The 19,052-nt window shown below is 43.6% G+C and overlaps 2 protein-coding genes across 2 annotated transcripts in view; both read left to right on the top strand.

Annotated features, from left to right (window-relative positions):
• Window positions 1–19,052, top strand: part of LOC143765631 (NXPE family member 2-like) — a 354,683-nt gene that overhangs the window by 221,638 nt on the left and 113,993 nt on the right. The window contains exons 4-5 of the mRNA XM_077252479.1: window positions 10,955–11,019; window positions 14,110–14,328. Of these exons, the coding sequence (XP_077108594.1) occupies window positions 10,955–11,019; window positions 14,110–14,328 (284 nt within the window). The remainder of the gene's footprint in view (window positions 1–10,954; window positions 11,020–14,109; window positions 14,329–19,052) is intronic.
• The window catches only part of LOC143765633 (NXPE family member 4-like), a 298,399-nt gene continuing 293,540 nt past the window's right edge, over window positions 14,194–19,052 (top strand). The window contains exon 1 of the mRNA XM_077252481.1: window positions 14,194–14,328. The gene's annotated coding sequence lies outside the window, so the exon portion shown is untranslated. The remainder of the gene's footprint in view (window positions 14,329–19,052) is intronic.

Below are 19,052 nucleotides of genomic sequence, written 5' to 3'. Positions count from 1 at the left end.
TTGCCTGACATATTCCTACGATAATGAGGGCTCCAGGCTATGGTGTAGACAGGGACGGGCAGTCCCCGGGTCTCCATTCTCTCAGGGCACACCCTCAGTCCCTGCCTCACTGCCTGTGCACAGACATCCCTCCACCGGACCCGGTAATCGCAGCTCACAGTAGCCTAATGGCAGAGGTGTATCTGGGATTTCTGGCACCAGGGGCAAGAATTCATTTTGGCGCCCCCCCCCCCACCAAGGACATATGTGATTTGCACACTTAGTCATGTGCCCATGAGTTCCTCTTCCTAATGCTCTTAATGTTCAGTGAAAAACTGAGAGAAGCAGGAAGAGAAGCTCGTTGTCACAGGACCATAAGTATGAAAGTCACATATGAGTGAGGTGTCCATGTGACGACTACTGGAACCTACAGAGCTGAATCCTGACATCGCAGCTTCTGAATTCTCACAACTCATGCACTGCACATTTTTAGGATTCTCCCTTGCCGGTGGACAGTCATGTCAGCACAAGCATGTGATTTGTATACCTGTGGCCACATTCCGAGTAGACGTGCCTGGCCTCACTAGTCTAGTCAGCACGTGAATGCATGTATGTAAATCGCCAGCATGAGTGAATTCTGACAGCGTGCAGTGCACACTGTGAGAACTCAGAAGTCTGCAGTCACAAAGAATGACTGCAGACTCATTACAAACCTGGACATCCCCTTTAAAGCTCCTAACATAAACAAAAACATGAGAGTTAGACAGTATCACAAGTAACATTTACATCCAGGTACCTTATAGATGATGTCGTCTCTGGAGTCCTTCTCCTTCTTTTCTTCATCTTGTCCAGACCCCATGATGAGTTTTCTCATCCATAGCCGTCTCTGCAGACTTCCATCTTCTCCGCTTTTTTGCAGAAAATTTCCACATGATGCTCTTAAACATACAAGTGTCATTATAATGCTCCTGAATAAAAAATTGCCCCTCACTATATTTTCTGCACAAAATATGACCCCCACACGGTCCCTCTTGTGATTCATGTTCTTTACACTGACTTCTCCTTTCCATACCTGGCCTCTTCACACTGTCCTCTCACACTGTGTCCCCTCTATAGGGCCCAGTATTTATACTGTACTCTCTCATCACACTCAACTTCGTGGGTATACTGTCCCCTCCTGGCTGTGCCCTTACACTGTCCCTGCATGCTATGCCCCCACTATCCAGTTTCCATTCTGTGCCCACTCACTCCCCCCATACTATCTCATCACACTATTCCCCTCCCTCCTCATACTGTCTCCTCTCACATCACTCCTGTTCACCATAATGTCTCCTCATATATTTACCCCCTCACTTTCTATACTGCCTGCTCATCTGACACCACATACTGTGTCTGCCCACATCCCATCACCTTCACTCCCCATACTCTATTTACATACATTTTTCACATCTCTACTCATACTGTGTCAACATACATTCCCCCGTTCGCTCCTCATACTGTCTGCACCCATCCCCCATACTGTTTCCTCATACATGCCCCCCATTCCCCCATACTGTTTCCTCATACATACCCCCCATTCCCCAGTACTGTTTCCTCATACATGCCCCCATTCCCCCATACTGTTTCCTCATACATACCCCCCATTCCCTGTACAGTTTCCTCATACATGCCCCTCATTCCCCAGTACTGTTTCCTCATACATGGCCCTCATTCCCCTGTATTGTTTCCCCATCTCCCCCTTTACTCTTCAAATCTCCCGCACACATTAAATCCCCCCATCCCCGCTACAAATTTCCCCACACACATTAACTCCCCCATCCCCACTCCAATTCTCCCCACACATAATAAATCCCCCTATCCTCACTCAAATTGTCCCCACACACAATAAATCCCTCCATCCCCACTCCAATTATCCCCCCGTGCACTTAATCTTCGGTGTCTTCAGCTCTAGTGGAGCACTTACCACCAGTGTTCACCTCTGCAGTGCGAGTGAGCGACGTCGGCAGCGTGATCACATGATCTGATCATGCTGCTCACGTCGATCTGACCCGGCAGTCAGAGCCTCAATTGTACTCACTTCTGTAAGATGCGAGTACAATTGATCCCTGGGCAGGGGGGGACTGTTGTGAATTAGACTTTTTTGGCTCCCTCTTGTGGTCACTAGTGATATGACTCTGGGATTTTCTTTCTTCAGTTTGGCACTCACCTGGGCCATTAGTCCAGGGGTGTCGCTATATAAACTTCCTGGATCCTTAGTCCAGTGCCTGGCATCGTTGTATTCAGATCCTGCTGTTGCTCCTGTCTACTGGTCCTGGCTCTTGCAAAATTAAGCTAAGTCCTTCTTCTTTGTTTTTGAGTTACTTGCTTTGCTCCTATTTTTGTCCAGCTTGTACTAAATGTGATTTCTGACCTTGCTGGAAGCTCTAGGGGGCTTGTGTTCTCCCCCCGGCCGTTAGTCGGTTCGGGGGTTCTTGAATATCCAGCGTGGATATTTTAATAGGGTTTTTGCTGACCATATAAGTCATCTTACTATATTCTGCTATTAGCTAGTGGGCCTCTCTTTGCTAAATACCTAGCTCATTCTTATGTTTGTCTTTTCCTCTTACCTCACCGTTATTATTTGTTGGGGGCTTGTATCCAACTTTTGGGGTCTTTTCTCTGGAGGCAAGAAAGGTCTTTCTTTTCCCTTCTAGGGTTAGTTAGTTCTCCGGCTGGCGCTAGACGTCTAGAACCAACGTAGGCACGTTCCCCGGCTACTTCTATTTGTGGTGCTAGGATTAGATATATGGTCAGCCCAGTTACCACTGCCCTATGAGCTGGTTTTTTGTGTTTGCAGACTTGGTTTTTATTCCTGAGACCCTCTGCCATTGGGGTCATAACAGTATGCCAGGCCAACATTGAATGTTTAATGCATTGCAGAAGTGGGATTATAAGAAAGGAAATTCTGAGTTTTTTTTTTTTTTTTTTCCTCTCTTCCTCCCCTTTACCTCTGAGTGGCTTGAGCTTGCTGCAGACATGGATGTCCAGACCTTGATTACAAGTGTGGACCAGCTTGCTGCTCGTGTGCAAGGCATACAAAATTTTGTTACCAGTAGTCCTATGTCTGAACCTAAAATACCTATTCCTGAACTGTTTTCTGGAGATCGATTTAAGTTTAGAAATTTCAGGAATAATTGTAAATTGTTTCTATCTCTGAGACCCCGTTCATCTGGAGACTCATCTCAGCAAGTTAAAATTGTTATCTCTTTTTTACGGGGCGACCCTCAGGATTGGGCCTTCTCGCTAGCGCCAGGAGATCCGGCATTGGCAAATATTGATGCGTTTTTTCTGGCGCTCGGATTGCTTTACGAGGAACCCAATCTTGAGGTTCAGGCAGAAAAAGCCTTGCTAGCTATTTCTCAGGGCCCGGATGAAGCTGAAGTGTATTGCCAAAAATTTCAGAAATGGTCCGTGCTGACTCAGTGGAATGAGTGTGCTCTGGCCGCAAATTTCAGAAATGGCCTTTCTGAAGCCATTAAGAATGTGATGGTGGGTTTCTCCATTCCTACAAGTCTGAATGATTCCATGGCGCTGGCTATTTGACTATTTGACTGGCGTTTGCAGGAGCGCAAAACCGCTAATCCTCTGGTGGTGTTGTCTAAACAAGCACCTGATTTGATGCAATGTGATAGAATTCAGACCAGAAATGAGCGGAAAAATCATAGACGTCAGAATGGGTTGTGTTTTTACTGTGGTGATTCTACACATGTTATATCAGCATGCTCTAAACGCCTAACAAGGGTTGTTAGTCCTGTCGCCATTGGTAATTTGCAACCTAAATTTATTTTGTCTGTGACTTTAATTTGCTCATTGTCCTCTTACCCTGTTATGGCGTTTGTGGATTCAGGTGCTGCCCTGAGTCTTATGGATCTGTCATTTGCCAAGCGCTGTGGTTTTGTTCTTGAGCCGTTGGTAAATCCTATCCCTCTGAGGGTTATTGATGCTACGCCATTGGCGGAAAATAAACCGCAGTTTTGGACACAGGTAACCATGTGCATGACTCCTGAACATCGGGAGGTGATTCGTTTTCTTGTTCTGCATAAAATGCATGATTTGGTCGTTTTGGGTTTGCCATGGTTACAGACTCATAATCCAGTCTTGGATTGGAAGGCAATGTCTGTGTCAAGTTGGGGCTGTCAGGGTATTCATGGTGACTCCCCACCGGTGTCTATTGCTTCCTCTACTCCTTCGGAAGTTCCGGAGTATTTGTCTGATTATCAGGACGTGTTCAGCGAGTCCAGGTCCAGTGCTCTTCCTCCTCATAGGGACTGTGACTGTGCCATAGATTTGATTCCAGGTAGCAAATTTCCTAAGGGAAGACTATTTAATCTGTCTGTACCTGAGCATACCGCAATGCGTTCGTATATCAAGGAATCTCTGGAGAAGGGGCATATTCGTCCATCCTCTTCCCCTCTTGGTGCGGGATTCTTTTTTGTGGCCAAGAAGGACGGATCTTTGAGACCTTGTATTGACTATCGGCTTTTGAATAAAATCACTGTTAAATTTCAGTATCCTTTGCCTCTGTTGTCAGACTTGTTTGCCCAAATTAAAGGTGCCAAGTGGTTCACCAAGATAGATCTTCGTGGTGCGTACAACCTTGTGCGCATTAAGCGAGGAGATGAATGGAAAACCGCGTTTAATACGCCCGAAGGTCATTTTGAGTATTTGGTGATGCCTTTTGGGCTCTCTAATGCTCCTTCAGTGTTTCAGTCCTTTATGCATGATATTTTCCGGAAGTATCTGGATAAATTTATGATCGTTTATCTGGATGATATTCTGTTTTTTTTCTGATGACTGGGACTCGCATGTAGAGCAGGTCAGGATGGTGTTTCAGGTTTTGCGTGAGAACGCTTTGTTTGTTAAGGGCTCAAAGTGTCTCTTTGGAGTACAGAAAGATCCCTTTTTGGGGTTTATTTTTTCCCCTTCTGCGGTGGAGATGGACCCAGTCAAGGTCCGAGCTATTCATGATTGGACTCAACCCACGTCAGTTAAGAGTCTTCAGAAGTTCTTGGGTTTTGCTAACTTCTACCGTCGTTTTATTGCTAATTTTTCTAGCATTGTTAAACCTTTGACGGATATGACCAAGAAAGGTTCTGATGTTGCTAACTGGGCTCCTGCAGCCGTGGAGGCTTTCCAGGAGTTGAAGCGCCGGTTTACTTCAGCGCCTGTTTTGTGCCAGCCTGATGTCTCACTTCCCTTTCAGGTTGAAGTGGATGCTTCTGAGATTGGGGCAGGGGCCGTTTTGTCGCAGAGAGGCCCTGGTTGCTCTGTGATGAGACCTTGTGCCTTTTTCTCTAGGAAGTTTTTGCCTGCTGAGCGGAATTATGCTGTTGGAAATCGAGAGTTGTTGGCCATGAAGTGGGCATTTGAGGAGTGGCGTCATTGGCTCGAGGGTGCTCAGCATCGTGTGGTGGTCTTGACTGATCACAAAAATTTGATGTATCTCGAGTCTGCTAAACGCCTGAATCCTAGACAGGCCCGCTGGTCATTATTTTTCTCCCGTTTTGACTTTGTGGTCTCGTATTTACCAGGTTCAAAGAATGTGAAGGCTGATGCTCTTTCAAGAAGCTTTGTGCCTGACTCTCCGGGAGTCGCAGAACCAGTTGGTATTCTTAAAGAGGGAGTTATCTTGTCAGACATTTCTCCGGATTTGCGACGTGTGTTGAAGAGATTTCAGGCTGGTAGACCTGACTCTTGTCCACCTGACAGACTGTTTGTTCCTGATAAGTGGACCAGCAGAGTCATTTCCGAGGTTCATTCCTCGGTGTTGGCAGGGCATCCGGGAATTTTTGGCACCAGAGATCTGGTGGCTAGGTCCTTTTGGTGGCCTTCCTTGTCACGGGATGTGCGGTCGTTTGTGCAGTCCTGTGGGACTTGTGCTCGAGCTAAGCCTTGCTGTTCTCGTGCCAGCGGGTTGCTCTTGCCCTTGCCTGTCCCGAAGAGGCCTTGGACGCACATTTCCATGGATTTCATTTCAGATCTCCCGGTGTCTCAGGGCATGTCTGTCATCTGGGTGGTATGTGATCGCTTTTCTAAGATGGTCCATTTGGTACCCTTGCCTAAGCTGCCTTCCTCTTCCGATCTGGTTCCTGTGTTCTTTCAGAATGTGGTTCGTTTACACGGCATTCCTGAGAATATTGTGTCTGACAGAGGATCCCAGTTTGTTTCCAGGTTCTGGCGATCTTTTTGTGCTAGGATGGGCATTGATCTGTCGTTTTCATCTGCCTTTCATCCTCAGACTAATGGACAAACGGAGCGAACTAATCAGACACTGGAGGCTTATTTGAGATGTTTTGTTTCTGCGGATCAGGATGATTGGGTGACCTTCTTGCCGTTGGCTGAATTTGCCCTTAATAATCGGGCTAGTTCCGCTACATTGGTTTCGCCATTTTTCTGCAACTCTGGTTTCCATCCTCGTTTTTCCTCGGGACATGTGGAGCCTTCTGACTGTTCTGGGGTAGATTCTGTGGTGGATAGGTTGCGGCAGATCTGGAATCATGTGGTGGACAACTTAAAGTTGTCACAGGAGAAGGCTCAGCGTTTTGCCAACCGCCGCCGCGGTGTGGGTCCCCGACTTCGTGTTGGGGATTTGGTGTGGCTGTCTTCTCGATTTGTTCCTATGAAGGTCTCCTCTCCTGAATTTAAGCCTCGCTTCATCGGTCCTTACAGGATATTGGAAATCCTTAATCCTGTGTCCTTTCGCTTGGATCTTCCGGTGTCGTTTGCCATTCACAACGTGTTCCATAGGTCTTTGTTGCGGCGGTACGTTGTACCTGTGGTTCCTTCTGTTGAGCCTCCTGCTCCGGTGTTGGTTGAGGGCGAGTTGGAGTACGTGGTGGAGAAGATCTTGGATTCTCGTCTCTCCAGGCGGAGGCTTCAGTATCTGGTCAAGTGGAAGGGCTATGGTCAGGAGGATAATTCCTGGGTGGTTGCCTCTGATGTGCATGCGGCCGATTTAGTTCGTGCCTTTCACGCTGCTCATCCTGATCGCCCTGGTGGTCTTGGTGAGGGTTCGGTGACCCCTCCTTAAGGGGGGGGTACTGTTGTGAATTAGACTTTTTTGGCTCCCTCTTGTGGTCACTAGTGATATGACTCTGGGATTTTCTTTCTTCAGTTTGGCACTCACCTGGGCCATTAGTCCAGGGGTGTCGCTATATAAACTTCCTGGATCCTTAGTCCAGTGCCTGGCATCGTTGTATTCAGATCCTGCTGTTGCTCCTGTCTACTGGTCCTGGCTCTTGCAAAATTAAGCTAAGTCCTGCTTCTTTGTATTTTGAGTTATTTGCTTTGCTCCTATTTTTGTCCAGCTTGTACTAAATGTGATTTCTGACCTTGCTGGAAGCTCTAGGGGGCTTGTGTTCTCCCCCCGGCCGTTAGTCGGTTCGGGGGTTCTTGAATATCCAGCGTGGATATTTTAATAGGGTTTTTGCTGACCATATAAGTCATCTTACTATATTCTGCTATTAGCTAGTGGGCCTCTCTTTGCTAAATACCTAGCTCATTCTTATGTTTGTCTTTTCCTCTTACCTCATCGTTATTATTTGTTGGGGGCTTGTATCCAACTTTTGGGGTCTTTTCTCTGGAGGCAAGAAAGGTCTTTCTTTTCCCTTCTAGGGTTAGTTAGTTCTCCGGCTGGCGCGAGACGTCTAGAACCAACGTAGGCACGTTCCCCGGCTACTTCTATTTGTGGTGCTAGGATTAGATATATGGTCAGCCCAGATACCACTGCCCTATGAGCTGGTTTTTTGTGCTTGCAGACTTGGTTTTTATTCCTGAGACCCTCTGCCATTGGGGTCATAACAGGGGACACTGGCTCTGCTCCCCCCTCCCATCTTGTATGCATGGCTCTGCTCCCCCCTCCCATCTTGTATGCGTGGCTCTTCAGCCCCCCCTCTCCCATCTTGTATGCGTGACTCTGCTCCCCCCTCCCATCTTGTATGCGTGGTTCTGCTCCCCCCTCCCATCTTGTATGCGTCGCTCTGCAGCCCCCCTCTCCCATCTCGTATGCGGGCCTCTGCAGCCCCCCTCTCCCATCTTGTATGCGTGCCTCTGCAGCCCCCCTCTCCCATCTTGTATGCATGCCTCTGCAGCCCCCCTCTCCCATCTTGTATGCATGCCTCTGCAGCCCCCCTCTCCCATCTTGTATGCATGCCTCTGCAGCCCCCCTCTCCCATCTTGTATGCGTCCTCTGCAGCCCCTCCTCTCCCATCTTGTATGCGTGCCTCTGCAGCCCCCCTCCCATCTTGCATGTGTGCCTTTGCAGCCTCCCCTCTCCCATCTTGTATGTGTGCCTCTGCAGCCCCCCTCTCCCATCTTGTATGCGTGCCTCTGCAGCCCCACTCTCCCATCTTGTATATGTGGCTCTGCAGCCCCCCTCTCCCATCTTGTATGCGTGGCTCTGCAGCCCCTCCTCTCCCATCTTGTATGCGTGACTCTGCAGCCCCCCTCTCTCATCTTGTATGCGTGCCTCTGCAGCCCCCCTCTCCAATCTTGTATGCGTGGCTCTGCAGCCCCCTCTCCCATCTTCTATGCATGCCTCTGCAGCCCCCCTCTCCCATCTTGTATGCTTGGCTCTGCAGCCACCCTCTCCCATCTTGTATGCATGTCTCTGCAGCCCCCCTCTCCCATCTTGTATGCGTGGCTCTGCAGCCCCCCTCTCCCATCTTGTATGCTTGGCTCTACAGCCACCCTCTCCCATCTTGTATGCATGCCTCTGCAGCCACCCTTCTCCCATCTTGTATGCGTGGCTCTGCAGCCCCCCATCTCCCATCTTGCATGCATGCCTCTGCAGCCCCCCTCTCCCATCTTGTATGCGTGGCTCTACAGCCCCCCTCTCCCATCTTGCATACATGCCTCTGCAGCCCCCATCCCATCTTGTATGCGTGGCTCTGCAGCCCCCCCTCTCCCATCTTGTATGCGTGCCTCTGCAGCCCCCATCCTTCCTCATCCTCCTTCCCTGTCATACTCACCTTTCTCACACCTGCGCATCACGCCGAAAGTCCCTGCATCTTGGTCCCAGCGCTGCATCTTCTCCCTGAGTGAGCGGTCACATGGTATCGCTCATGAAGGTCATGAATATGCATTCATATTCATGACCTTAATGAGCGGTACCATGTGACTGCTCAGCAGAGGAAGAAGCTGCCTGCGCTGAGACCATTGGAGTTGCAAGCACCGCTGGAGCTGAGGAGGGTGAGTATGATGAGTTCAAGGAGGCGAGGAGGTAGGCGGGTGGCTGGCGGTGACACCGGTTCTTATAATAAAAAAATAAAAAACCTTCCTCAGGTGCCGCCCCCCGCAACCCGTGGCCCCAGGCAGCTGCCCCCAAGTGCCTAGTGACAAATACGGCCTTGGTTGTGGTCTAACTATGATGTTAATTACCGGCCTCTTTCATCTTTTAAGTGGGAGAACTTGCACAATTGGTCTCTAAGAATAGTGAGGACCAATTGCTGTTCCTTTAAGAATATTAAAGTCTGCCTGATGGCCCGCCTCCTTTAACAGTCCCTCCTTCATAAATGAAACAGGATGTGTTTAATGATGTGTCACACATCACATGGCCAGATAAGGTTGTAAAATGTTAAATGACATTTCCCAGTGAATGCATTTGTTTTGGTTGAAAGCAATGCTAAAGTTGAAAAACGCATCAAAAACGCTACATGTGAACATAGTCCAAGTGATGGAGGAACAGTTTCTTTTGGGTTATTTATTTTGCCTTACATACAAATCATTACCCTGCAAAGGATGTACCTTAACATATTTTCCAGGAAAATCAATTTTGGTTTTCTTTTTGTATGTTTTATTGTACGCCTGGAAAAGACTGTGACAACATTGTTTACAACTGTGAACTAGGAGTCAGGAATGCTACCAGGGGTCTTCCCCATGATGTTCCCATGTCATTGAGTACTGTTCCCATCGATTTCCGACGTTTTTATACCCTTAAAAGACCCCGGGGGGAAGGTGCCGGCAAAAATGCTCGGGTTTCCCATATACTTACATTCAGCTCATTGCTTGGGTTGAGCACCCGAGCATTTCAATTTGCTTGACCTGAGCATTTTAGTGTCCAAGAAAGAGGAAAGACAAATTTATCCGCACTGCTGTTTCACTGCGACCCCCTGTTCCTGTGCCATACAGTGCTGTTTGATGCTTATAATGCCTCATAAAAATCGGGCGATTCGGGTGCAACAGCAATAGATATATTCAAAGTTCAATGGTAAAAGAAAAAACGGTATGCATTCCCCAAGCCCGGTAAAAACACTCCTTTATTGGGACATGTGCGGTTCAGACAGGGAGAACGTGTGAATGAAATGGACGACAGCTGTTTCGCGCTGAATGCGCTTCCACAGGACCTGTGGAACCGCACATGTCCCAATAAAGGAGTGTTTTCACCGGGCTTGGTGAGTGCATACCGTTTTTTCTTTTACCATTTAACCAAGCATTTTAGTGCTTGCTCATCACTATTAACAACTATAGCTTGGGAAAAAAAACAATCACGCAGGACTTTCGATAGAAACATGGAAATTATGGATCGTGGAAATTGGCGAACCAAACCAATTTTTTTTAAACCACTAAAACTGGAAAAACATATACATGTTTGGAATTAAATTAATTGTACTGACCTGAAAACTTATGTTGCCATGTCATTTTACTGCACATTGAATAATGGAGAAGCTAAACTAAGAAAAAAAAAATGGAAAAATTCCATTTTTTTTTCACAATTTCACTAAATCGTTTTTCAGTATGTTATATAGTAAATTGAATGGTATCAATCAAAATGAAAATTTGTGCAACAAAAAGGAAGCCTTCATACAGCTACATTGATTGAAAAATGAAGTTAAGGCGCTTTTAAGAAAAGGAGGAGAAAATGAAACCAAAAATAGAAAATTTAGCTGCATCCTTAAATTGGTTAATGTTTTCTTTCACTTTTTTTTTATCATGAAAGACTATTTAACTTTGGAGCAGAGATTTCCAAAATAGTAGAAAATATTGAAGTTCAGAAGTGTTCAAGTAAGTGCTTTCATCTACTTATTATTCTTTTTCATTACTATTGAATTTCTGGCTAGTTTCTAATAACCAAGTACAAAACTGTATATAAGGAGAATATTATTAACCCCTTTACACATTAGGATGTTAATAAATGTCCTGGTCAGGGGAGTGCAAGTGGGGATCAAGAGTTGAAACCATTCCACACGTACTGTACATACCAGCTTTATTACATATTACTTATATACACCGGGTGAAGTAAGTGTTGAACATGTCACCAGTTTTCTGGTGACGTGTTCTGGTAAATATATTTCTAAAGGTGACATAGACATGAAATTCTTGCCAAATGTTGATAACATCCCATCAAATCCACACGGGCAAAGAGATCAAACCATAGATGTCCAAAAATTAAGTTATCTGTAATAATGAGAAATAAAACAGGTAAAAAGTATTGAATGTACTTACTGAAATCTAATTAATATATTGTACAAAAACCTGTGTTAGTGATGACAGCTTCAAAACACCTCCTGTATGGAGGAACAAGTCATGTGCATTGCTCAGGTGTGATATGGCCATTCTTCCACCTGAACACTCTACAAATCTTTAAGGTTCCGTGGGCTCTTTCTATGAACTCTGTCCATTCCATAAACTTTCTGTCAGATACAGGCCGTTCTTGCAGCTTTATTTTCTTTCTTTGAAGCCAGTTGACAGTTTAATTGACTATGTGCTTACGATTATTGTTGAAATGTCCACCCTCACTTCGTCATCCTGGTAGATGGCAGCAGATATTCATCAAAAATGTCTTCGCACATTTGCCCATTCATCCTTCCTTCAATCACATGGAGTTTGCCAGTGCCGAGTATTGAAAAATAGCCTCTCACCATGATGTTCCCTCCTCCAAACTTCATTTATGGTATGGTGTTTAGGAGATGACGTGCAGTGTCTTTTAACAAAACTTGGTATGTTTTATGGCATCCAAAGAGTTCAATTTTAGCCTCATCTAATGATACTATTTTCTCCCAGCATTTCAAGTATAAATTTTGTTGAGCAAACTGTAAACGTTCTTGAACATGCTTTTTGTTCAGTAATGGAGCCTTGCATGGTGAAAGAGAATACAGACCATGGAGGTTGATTGCATTACATATTGTTTTCTTTTAAACAATTGTACTTGCTGATTCTGGGTCTGTAACTCTCCACACGTGGTCCTTTGCTCTTTGACAAGACTTCTGATAATTCTTTTAATTCCTCTGTCTAAAATCTTGTGGGGAGTATCTGGTCATGGCTGGTTTATGGTGAAATTATGTTCTTTCCTCCGGTTTATGACCCCAACAGGACTCACTGTAGTGTAAAGATTCTTCTGTAACAAATGCAATTAGTATGTTTTACAATAATGTTGCAAAGGTCTTGAGACAGCTCACTGGTTTTACCCATCATGAGATGTTTCTTGTTTGGCTCCTTGTTGATGAGACACCTTTTCATAGGCCATCAGTTGAACTAGCTGATATTATTTTTTACTATGTGGCATGATTGTTTTCTAATTAATGATTGATTTCAGCTTGTGTCATGACTTTCCATGGCTTTTTGTGCCTTTCTTTCCTCATGGTTTCAATACTTTTTCCCTGTCATTTCTCATTATTATGCACAGATTAATATATGAATTTTTATTTTCCTTTCTGAACTTGATTGGTTGCTACTGACATCTGGTGAGAATTTTATGTCAATTGCACTTTTAGAAATGTATTTGCTTAGAAATTTGTTAATGTGTTTAAAGGGAACCTGTCAGCATGATTGTGCTGAGTAACCTACAGACAGTGCCAGGCTGGCACCATTATACTGGTTAAAATGATACCTTGGTTGATGAAATCCATCTTGTGGTTGTTGTATAATGTTTATTTTCAGTTTTGAGTAAGTGATATACTCATGCTCCGGGGTGGGTCTCTGGGGGGGTTTTCATGTGGTGCTCTCATTAGATATTCATCAATATGATTTCAAACAGGTCTTTAGTCCCTTAGTAACCTGCCCCCTATTTTACATAGTGAATAATATATATACAGCTCTGGTAAAATTAAGAGACCACTGCAAAATGTTCGGTTTGACTGATGTTTCTCTTTATAGGTATATTAGTTAAATGTAAATTATTCTATTATTCTATAAACTTCTGACAACATGTCTCTGAATTTCCAAGCAATAAATTTAGTATTTTTTTCTGACACAGAAAAATTATAAAAAACAAAACAAAACAACAGTGCTTACAGACCCCAAATAATGCAAAGAAATCAAGTTCATAATCATTTACAAACAACAATACTAATGTTTTTGACTCAGGAATAACCATGATTTTTAATCACAGCTTTCATGCGTCTTGGCATGCTTTCCACCAGTCTTTCACACTGCTTCTGGTGCAAAAATGTAAGCAGTTCTTCTTATTTGATGGCTTGTGACTATCCATCATCCTCTTGATTACATTCCAGGGGTTTTCAATGGGGTTCAGGTCTGGAGGTAGTGCTGCCCATGACAGGGTTTTGATGTGGTGGTCTCTTAATTTTTGCCAGAGCTGTATATTGAAAAAATAAATCACCTTCTGCAGTCAGTCGGCAGCTGTGCCTGCCCTGCAGCATGATCGCATCTATGATGTGTATTTAATACTTTTCTTTGATGGTATCCATAAATTCATTAAAAATAAAAAATCAGTTTGAAAATAACACCAGACTCAACCTGCGCAGTAGCAGCTATCAGCAATCTGATAGCTGCTGCTGCACAGATGCCATCTTGCTAGAGAAAAAAAATGTTCTCCACTTAGATGGTTCTGGCTGCACCTGAACAGTAGCATCTATTACAGTACTTACCTATTACGAAAGAAGTCTGTTAGTCATAGGAATTACCCACTGGTCACTCTAGTAAATTATTGTCTTGACTACAAAACCAGACCTTTATTATACTCATTCTTATATTTGGTAATTGCATATAGTTACATAGGTTGAAATAAGACCTGGGTCCATCAAGTTAAACATTTAATCTACTTGAAGTAATGTTACAGTGGATACATTTTTATTTTTGAGAATGGAATTTTAGGAAATAATGCTAAATCTTATTTCTGGTAAATGCATTTTACAGACCGCCCAAGGAAAATGTTAACAAAATGCCAAGTTGGGATGCATCCTTCTTTTCCCAGTGGATATGTTCTTAAAAATCAGTGGTTTCCGATATACTGTAACTTATCAACGTATGAACCTTTCAATCATATGAGATCGTGTCTGGCTAACAAAATGATACATCTAATGGGAGATTCAACTATTCGTCAGTGGATAGAATATATCCCAAAATTCATAAAGAGTATGTATGGTGTTACTATATTCTTTCATCTCCTGTTTATCCTTTATATACTGTACATCCAGATGAAGTTTAGAAAGCAATAGGGTTTTACAAGAAAATCTTCCTATGTCCAGTCAATTAAATATTATAAATGAGATGTGTAAGACTCTACTGCTTTATCAGGGTTCCTAGTACTTCTGAAAACAAGTTTGCACTTACCTTCAATGACAGAGATGGACATTGCCTTGCCTCAAGGAAATGTCTTGTAATTATTAGTGATACATAAACTTCATTATTGAGTCATTTTGATTTTAAAGTCAAAGTTGCTATGCCTGCTTTTCTGACAGTTTTAATGAGTAATCAATTTAGTATGCACACATGGTCAAAATTGTTGGCACCCCTCGTTTAATGACAGAAAAACACACAATAGTCACAGAAATAACTTGAATCTGACAACAGTAATAATAAAAGATCTATGAAAATGAACAAATTAAAGTCAGACATTGCTTTTCAACCATGCTTCCACGGAATTTAAAAAAAATAAAACTCATGAAATAGACCTGGACAGAAATAATGGTACCCCTGAAAATAATGTGACAAAAGGGACATGTTAAATCAAGGTGTGTCCACTAACTAGCATCACAGGTGTCTACAATCTTGGAATCAGTCAGTGGGCCTGTATGTAGGGCTATAGATTCTCACTATGCTGTTTGGTGACATGGTGTGTATCACACGCAACATGAACCAGAGGAAGCGAAGGAAAGAGTTGACTCAGGAGATTAGAAAGGAAATTATACACAAACATGTTAAAGGTAAAAGTCATAAGACCTTATCCAAGCAGCTTGATGTTCCATTTCACATATTATTCAGAAATTTAAGATCCATGGGACTGTAGCCAACCTACCTGGACATGGCCACAGGAGGAAAATTGATGACAAAAATGTTTTTTTAGCCCCCCAAATTTTTATTTTCCCAAGGGTAGCAAGAGAAATTGGACCCCAGAAGTTGTTGTCCAATTTGTCCTGAGTACGCTGATACCCCATATGTTGGGGTAAACCCCTGTTTGGGCACACGGGAGAGCTCGGAAGGGAAGGAGCACTGTTTTACTTTTTCAACGCAGAATTGGCTGGAATTGAGATCGGATGCCATGTGCCTGATATGCCTAAATAGTGGAAACCCCCATTTCTAACTGAAATCCTAATCCAAACACACCCCTAATTCCAACCACACCCCTAAGCCCAACCCTAACCACACCCCTCTAACCACACCCCTAACTCCAACACACCCTTAACCCCAATGGTAACCATAACCCTAACCACACCCCTAACCGTAATCCCAACCATAAATGTAATCCAAACCCTAACCCTAGCCCCAACCATAACCCTAGCCACAACTGTAACCTTAAATCTAACTCCAACCCTAACCCTAACCCTAGCCCCAACCCTATCCCCAACCCTAGTCCCAACCCTAACCCTAGCCCTAACCCTAGCCCCAACCCTAGCCCCAACCATAGCCCTAACCCTAACCCTAGCCCTAACCCTAAACCTATCCCTAATCCTAACCCTAGCCCTAACCCTAGCCCTAACCCTAATGGGAAATGGAAATAAATACATTTTTTTATTCTTTTATTTTTCCCTAACTAAGGGGGTGATGAAAGGGGGTTTGATTTACTTTTATAGCGGGTTTTTTAGCGGATGATTTTTATGGTTGGCAGCTCTCACACATTAAAGACGCTTTTTATTGCAAAAAATATATTTTTTTGCATTACCACATTTTGAGAGCTATAATTTTCCCATATTTTGGTCCACTCTAACCCTAACTTTGGCCCCAACCCTAACTTTAGCCCCAAACCTAACCCTAACTTTAGCCCCAACCCTATCCTTAACCCTAATGGGAAAATGGAAATAAATACATTTTTAAAAATTTTATTATTTTCCCTAACTAATGGGGTGATGAGGGGGGTTTGTTTTACTTTTTTAGCGTGTTTTTTTGCAGATTTTTATGATTGGCAGCCGTCACACACTAAAAGATGCTTTTTATTGCAAAAAATAGTTTTTGCGTCTCCACATTTTGAGAGCTATAATTTCTCCATATTTTGGTTCACAGAGTCATGTGAGGTCTTGTTTTTTGCGGGATGAGTTGACGTTTTTATTGGTACCATTTTTGGGCACGTGACGTGATTTTTTTTATCGCTTTTTATTCTGATTTTTGTGAGGTAGAATGAACAAAAACCAGCTATTCATTAATTTCCATTGGGGGGGGGGGGGCGCTTATACCATTCCACGTATGTTTTGGCGCTTTTATACGATAAATACTATTTTATAGAAAAAATCATTATTTTTGCATCGCTTTATTCTGAGGACTATAAGTTTTTTATTTTTTCACTGATAATGCTGTATGGCAGCTCAATTTTTGCGATACAAGATGACGTTTTCAGCGGTACCATGGTTATTTATATCTGTCTTTTTGATCGCGTGCTATTCTACTTTTTGTTCGGCAGTATAATAAAGGGTTGTTTTTTGCCTCGTTTTTTTAGTTTTTTTTAAACAGTGTTCACTGAAGGAGTTAACTAGTGGGACAGTTTTACAGGTTAGGTCGTTACGGACGCGGCGATACTAAATAAGTGTACTTTTATTGTTTTTTTATTTTATTTAAAGGAATGTATTTATGGGAACAATATTTTTTTTCCTTACTTAGGAATGTTGTTTTTTTTTACACAGGTGAATATTTTTTTTTACTTCATAACATTGCCCCAGGGGGGCATCATGTTATAGGATCAGATTGCTGATCTGACACTTTGCAGAGCACTGCGATCTGACAAGCAGGGCTGCAGGCTTACCAGCGCTTGCTCTGAGCAGGCACTGGTAAGCCAACTCCCTGCAGGACTAGGATGCAGCTCCGTGGCCATTTTGGATCCGGGCCCTGCAGGGAGGAGATGCTCGGTACAAGGCGAGCAAATCGTCCTGTACCGAGGGTCTCAGGGAAGCTCGCAGGGAGCCCCCTCCCTGCACGATGCTTCCCTATGCCGCCGGAACACTGCGATCATGTTTGATCGCAGTGTGCCGGGGGTTAATGTGCCAGGGTCGGTCCGGGACCGCTCCTGGCACATAGTGCCGGATGTCAGCTGCGATAGTCAGCTGACACCCGGCCGCGATCGGCTGCGCTCCCCCCTTGAGCGCAGCTGATCACGCTGGATGTCCCATCACTGGGAATTAAGTCCCAGGTCGCCTTGACGGGATAGTACGTCCAATGGGATTAAGGGGTTAAGGGTACCATAATTTCTGTCCACGCCTATTTCATGAATGTTATTTATTTATTTTTATTAATTCTGTGGAAGCATGGTTGAAAATCAATGTCTGACTTTCATTTGTTCATTTTCATAGATCTTTTATTTATTATTACTTTTGTCAGATTCAAGTTATTTATGTGACCTTTGTCGGTTTTTCTGTCATTAAACAAGGGGTACCAACAATTTTGACCACAGGTGTATGTGTTTTCATGATTTATTAATTTTTGTAATCATCCCAAAATATGTTCAATATTTTTATTTATTTTTTCTTGAACATTCATAATAACATTCATAATAACTTGTTGTTTGCTGGAGAACCAGCCATTAGGACAAACCCACCACCACCAATGATCCCAAATAAATAGCCAAGTGGAGCACTTGATTATCTCTTTCAGTCCAATAGATAATGAATAGAATGTTTGATGTGCCTCTGAGGACATTACTACATTCTAATGGGGCCTTTTTTGAAACCTGTTTATAGAATCAGTGAGCTTCCAGTAGTCAGAACCAGTGGTGTAATTTGAGTTTGATGGGTCCCGCTGCAAAATTTGTCCCCCATCCTGGTACATACAGTGGGGAAATAACTATTTGATTCCTTGATGATTTTGTAAGTTTGCCCACTGACAAAGACATGAACAGTCTATAATTTTAAGGGTAGGGTAATTTTAACATTCAGAGATAAAATATGAAAAATAAAATCCAGAAAATCATGTTGTATAAGTTATATAAATTTATTTGCATTTTGCAGTGTGAAATAAGTATTTGATCCCTTTGTCAAACAAGACTTGATACTTGGTGGCAAAACCCTTGTTGGCAAGCACAGCAGTCAGATAATTATTGTAGTTGAAGACAAGGTTTGCGCACATGACAGGAGGAATTTTGGTCCACTCCTCTTGCAGATCATCTCTAAATCATTAAGATTTAGAGGCTGTTGCTTGGCAACTCGGATTTTCACCTCCCTCTATAAGTTTTCAATGGGATTAAGGTTTTCAGACTGGCTAGGCAACTCAATGACCGTAATGTGCTTCTTTTTGAGCTACTTCTTTGTTGTCTTGGCTGTATGTTTTGAGTAATTGTCTTGCTGGAAAACCCAGCCATGGCCCATTTTTAATGTCCTGGCAGAGGGAAGGAGGTTGTCACTGAGGATTTTATTGTACATGGCTCCATCAATTCTCCCATTGATTCAGTGAAGTAGTTCTGTGCCCTTAGCAGAGAAACACTCCCAAAACATAATGGTTCCTGTTGTGAATTCCGTTCTCGAGCTCCCTCCTGTGGTCATGAGTGGTACTTTGTGAGTTCTGTTCATGGGCTCCCTCTGGTGGCTTTGAGTGTTACGGCTGGTCTGTAGCTGGACCCCAGCTGCCTCGTTTCCTGCTAGGCTTGCTGCCTATTTAACTCCATCTGGACCTTTACTTGTTGCCTGCTGTCGTTGTATTCAGTACTGGTTCAGATCTCT

Source organism: Ranitomeya variabilis, chromosome 4, assembly GCF_051348905.1.
Source record: "Ranitomeya variabilis isolate aRanVar5 chromosome 4, aRanVar5.hap1, whole genome shotgun sequence".
NCBI classification, from domain to species: Eukaryota; Metazoa; Chordata; class Amphibia; order Anura; family Dendrobatidae; genus Ranitomeya; species Ranitomeya variabilis.
The sequence above is the reverse complement of the archived record's forward strand: the minus strand, read 5'-3'. Positions and strand labels throughout refer to the sequence as shown.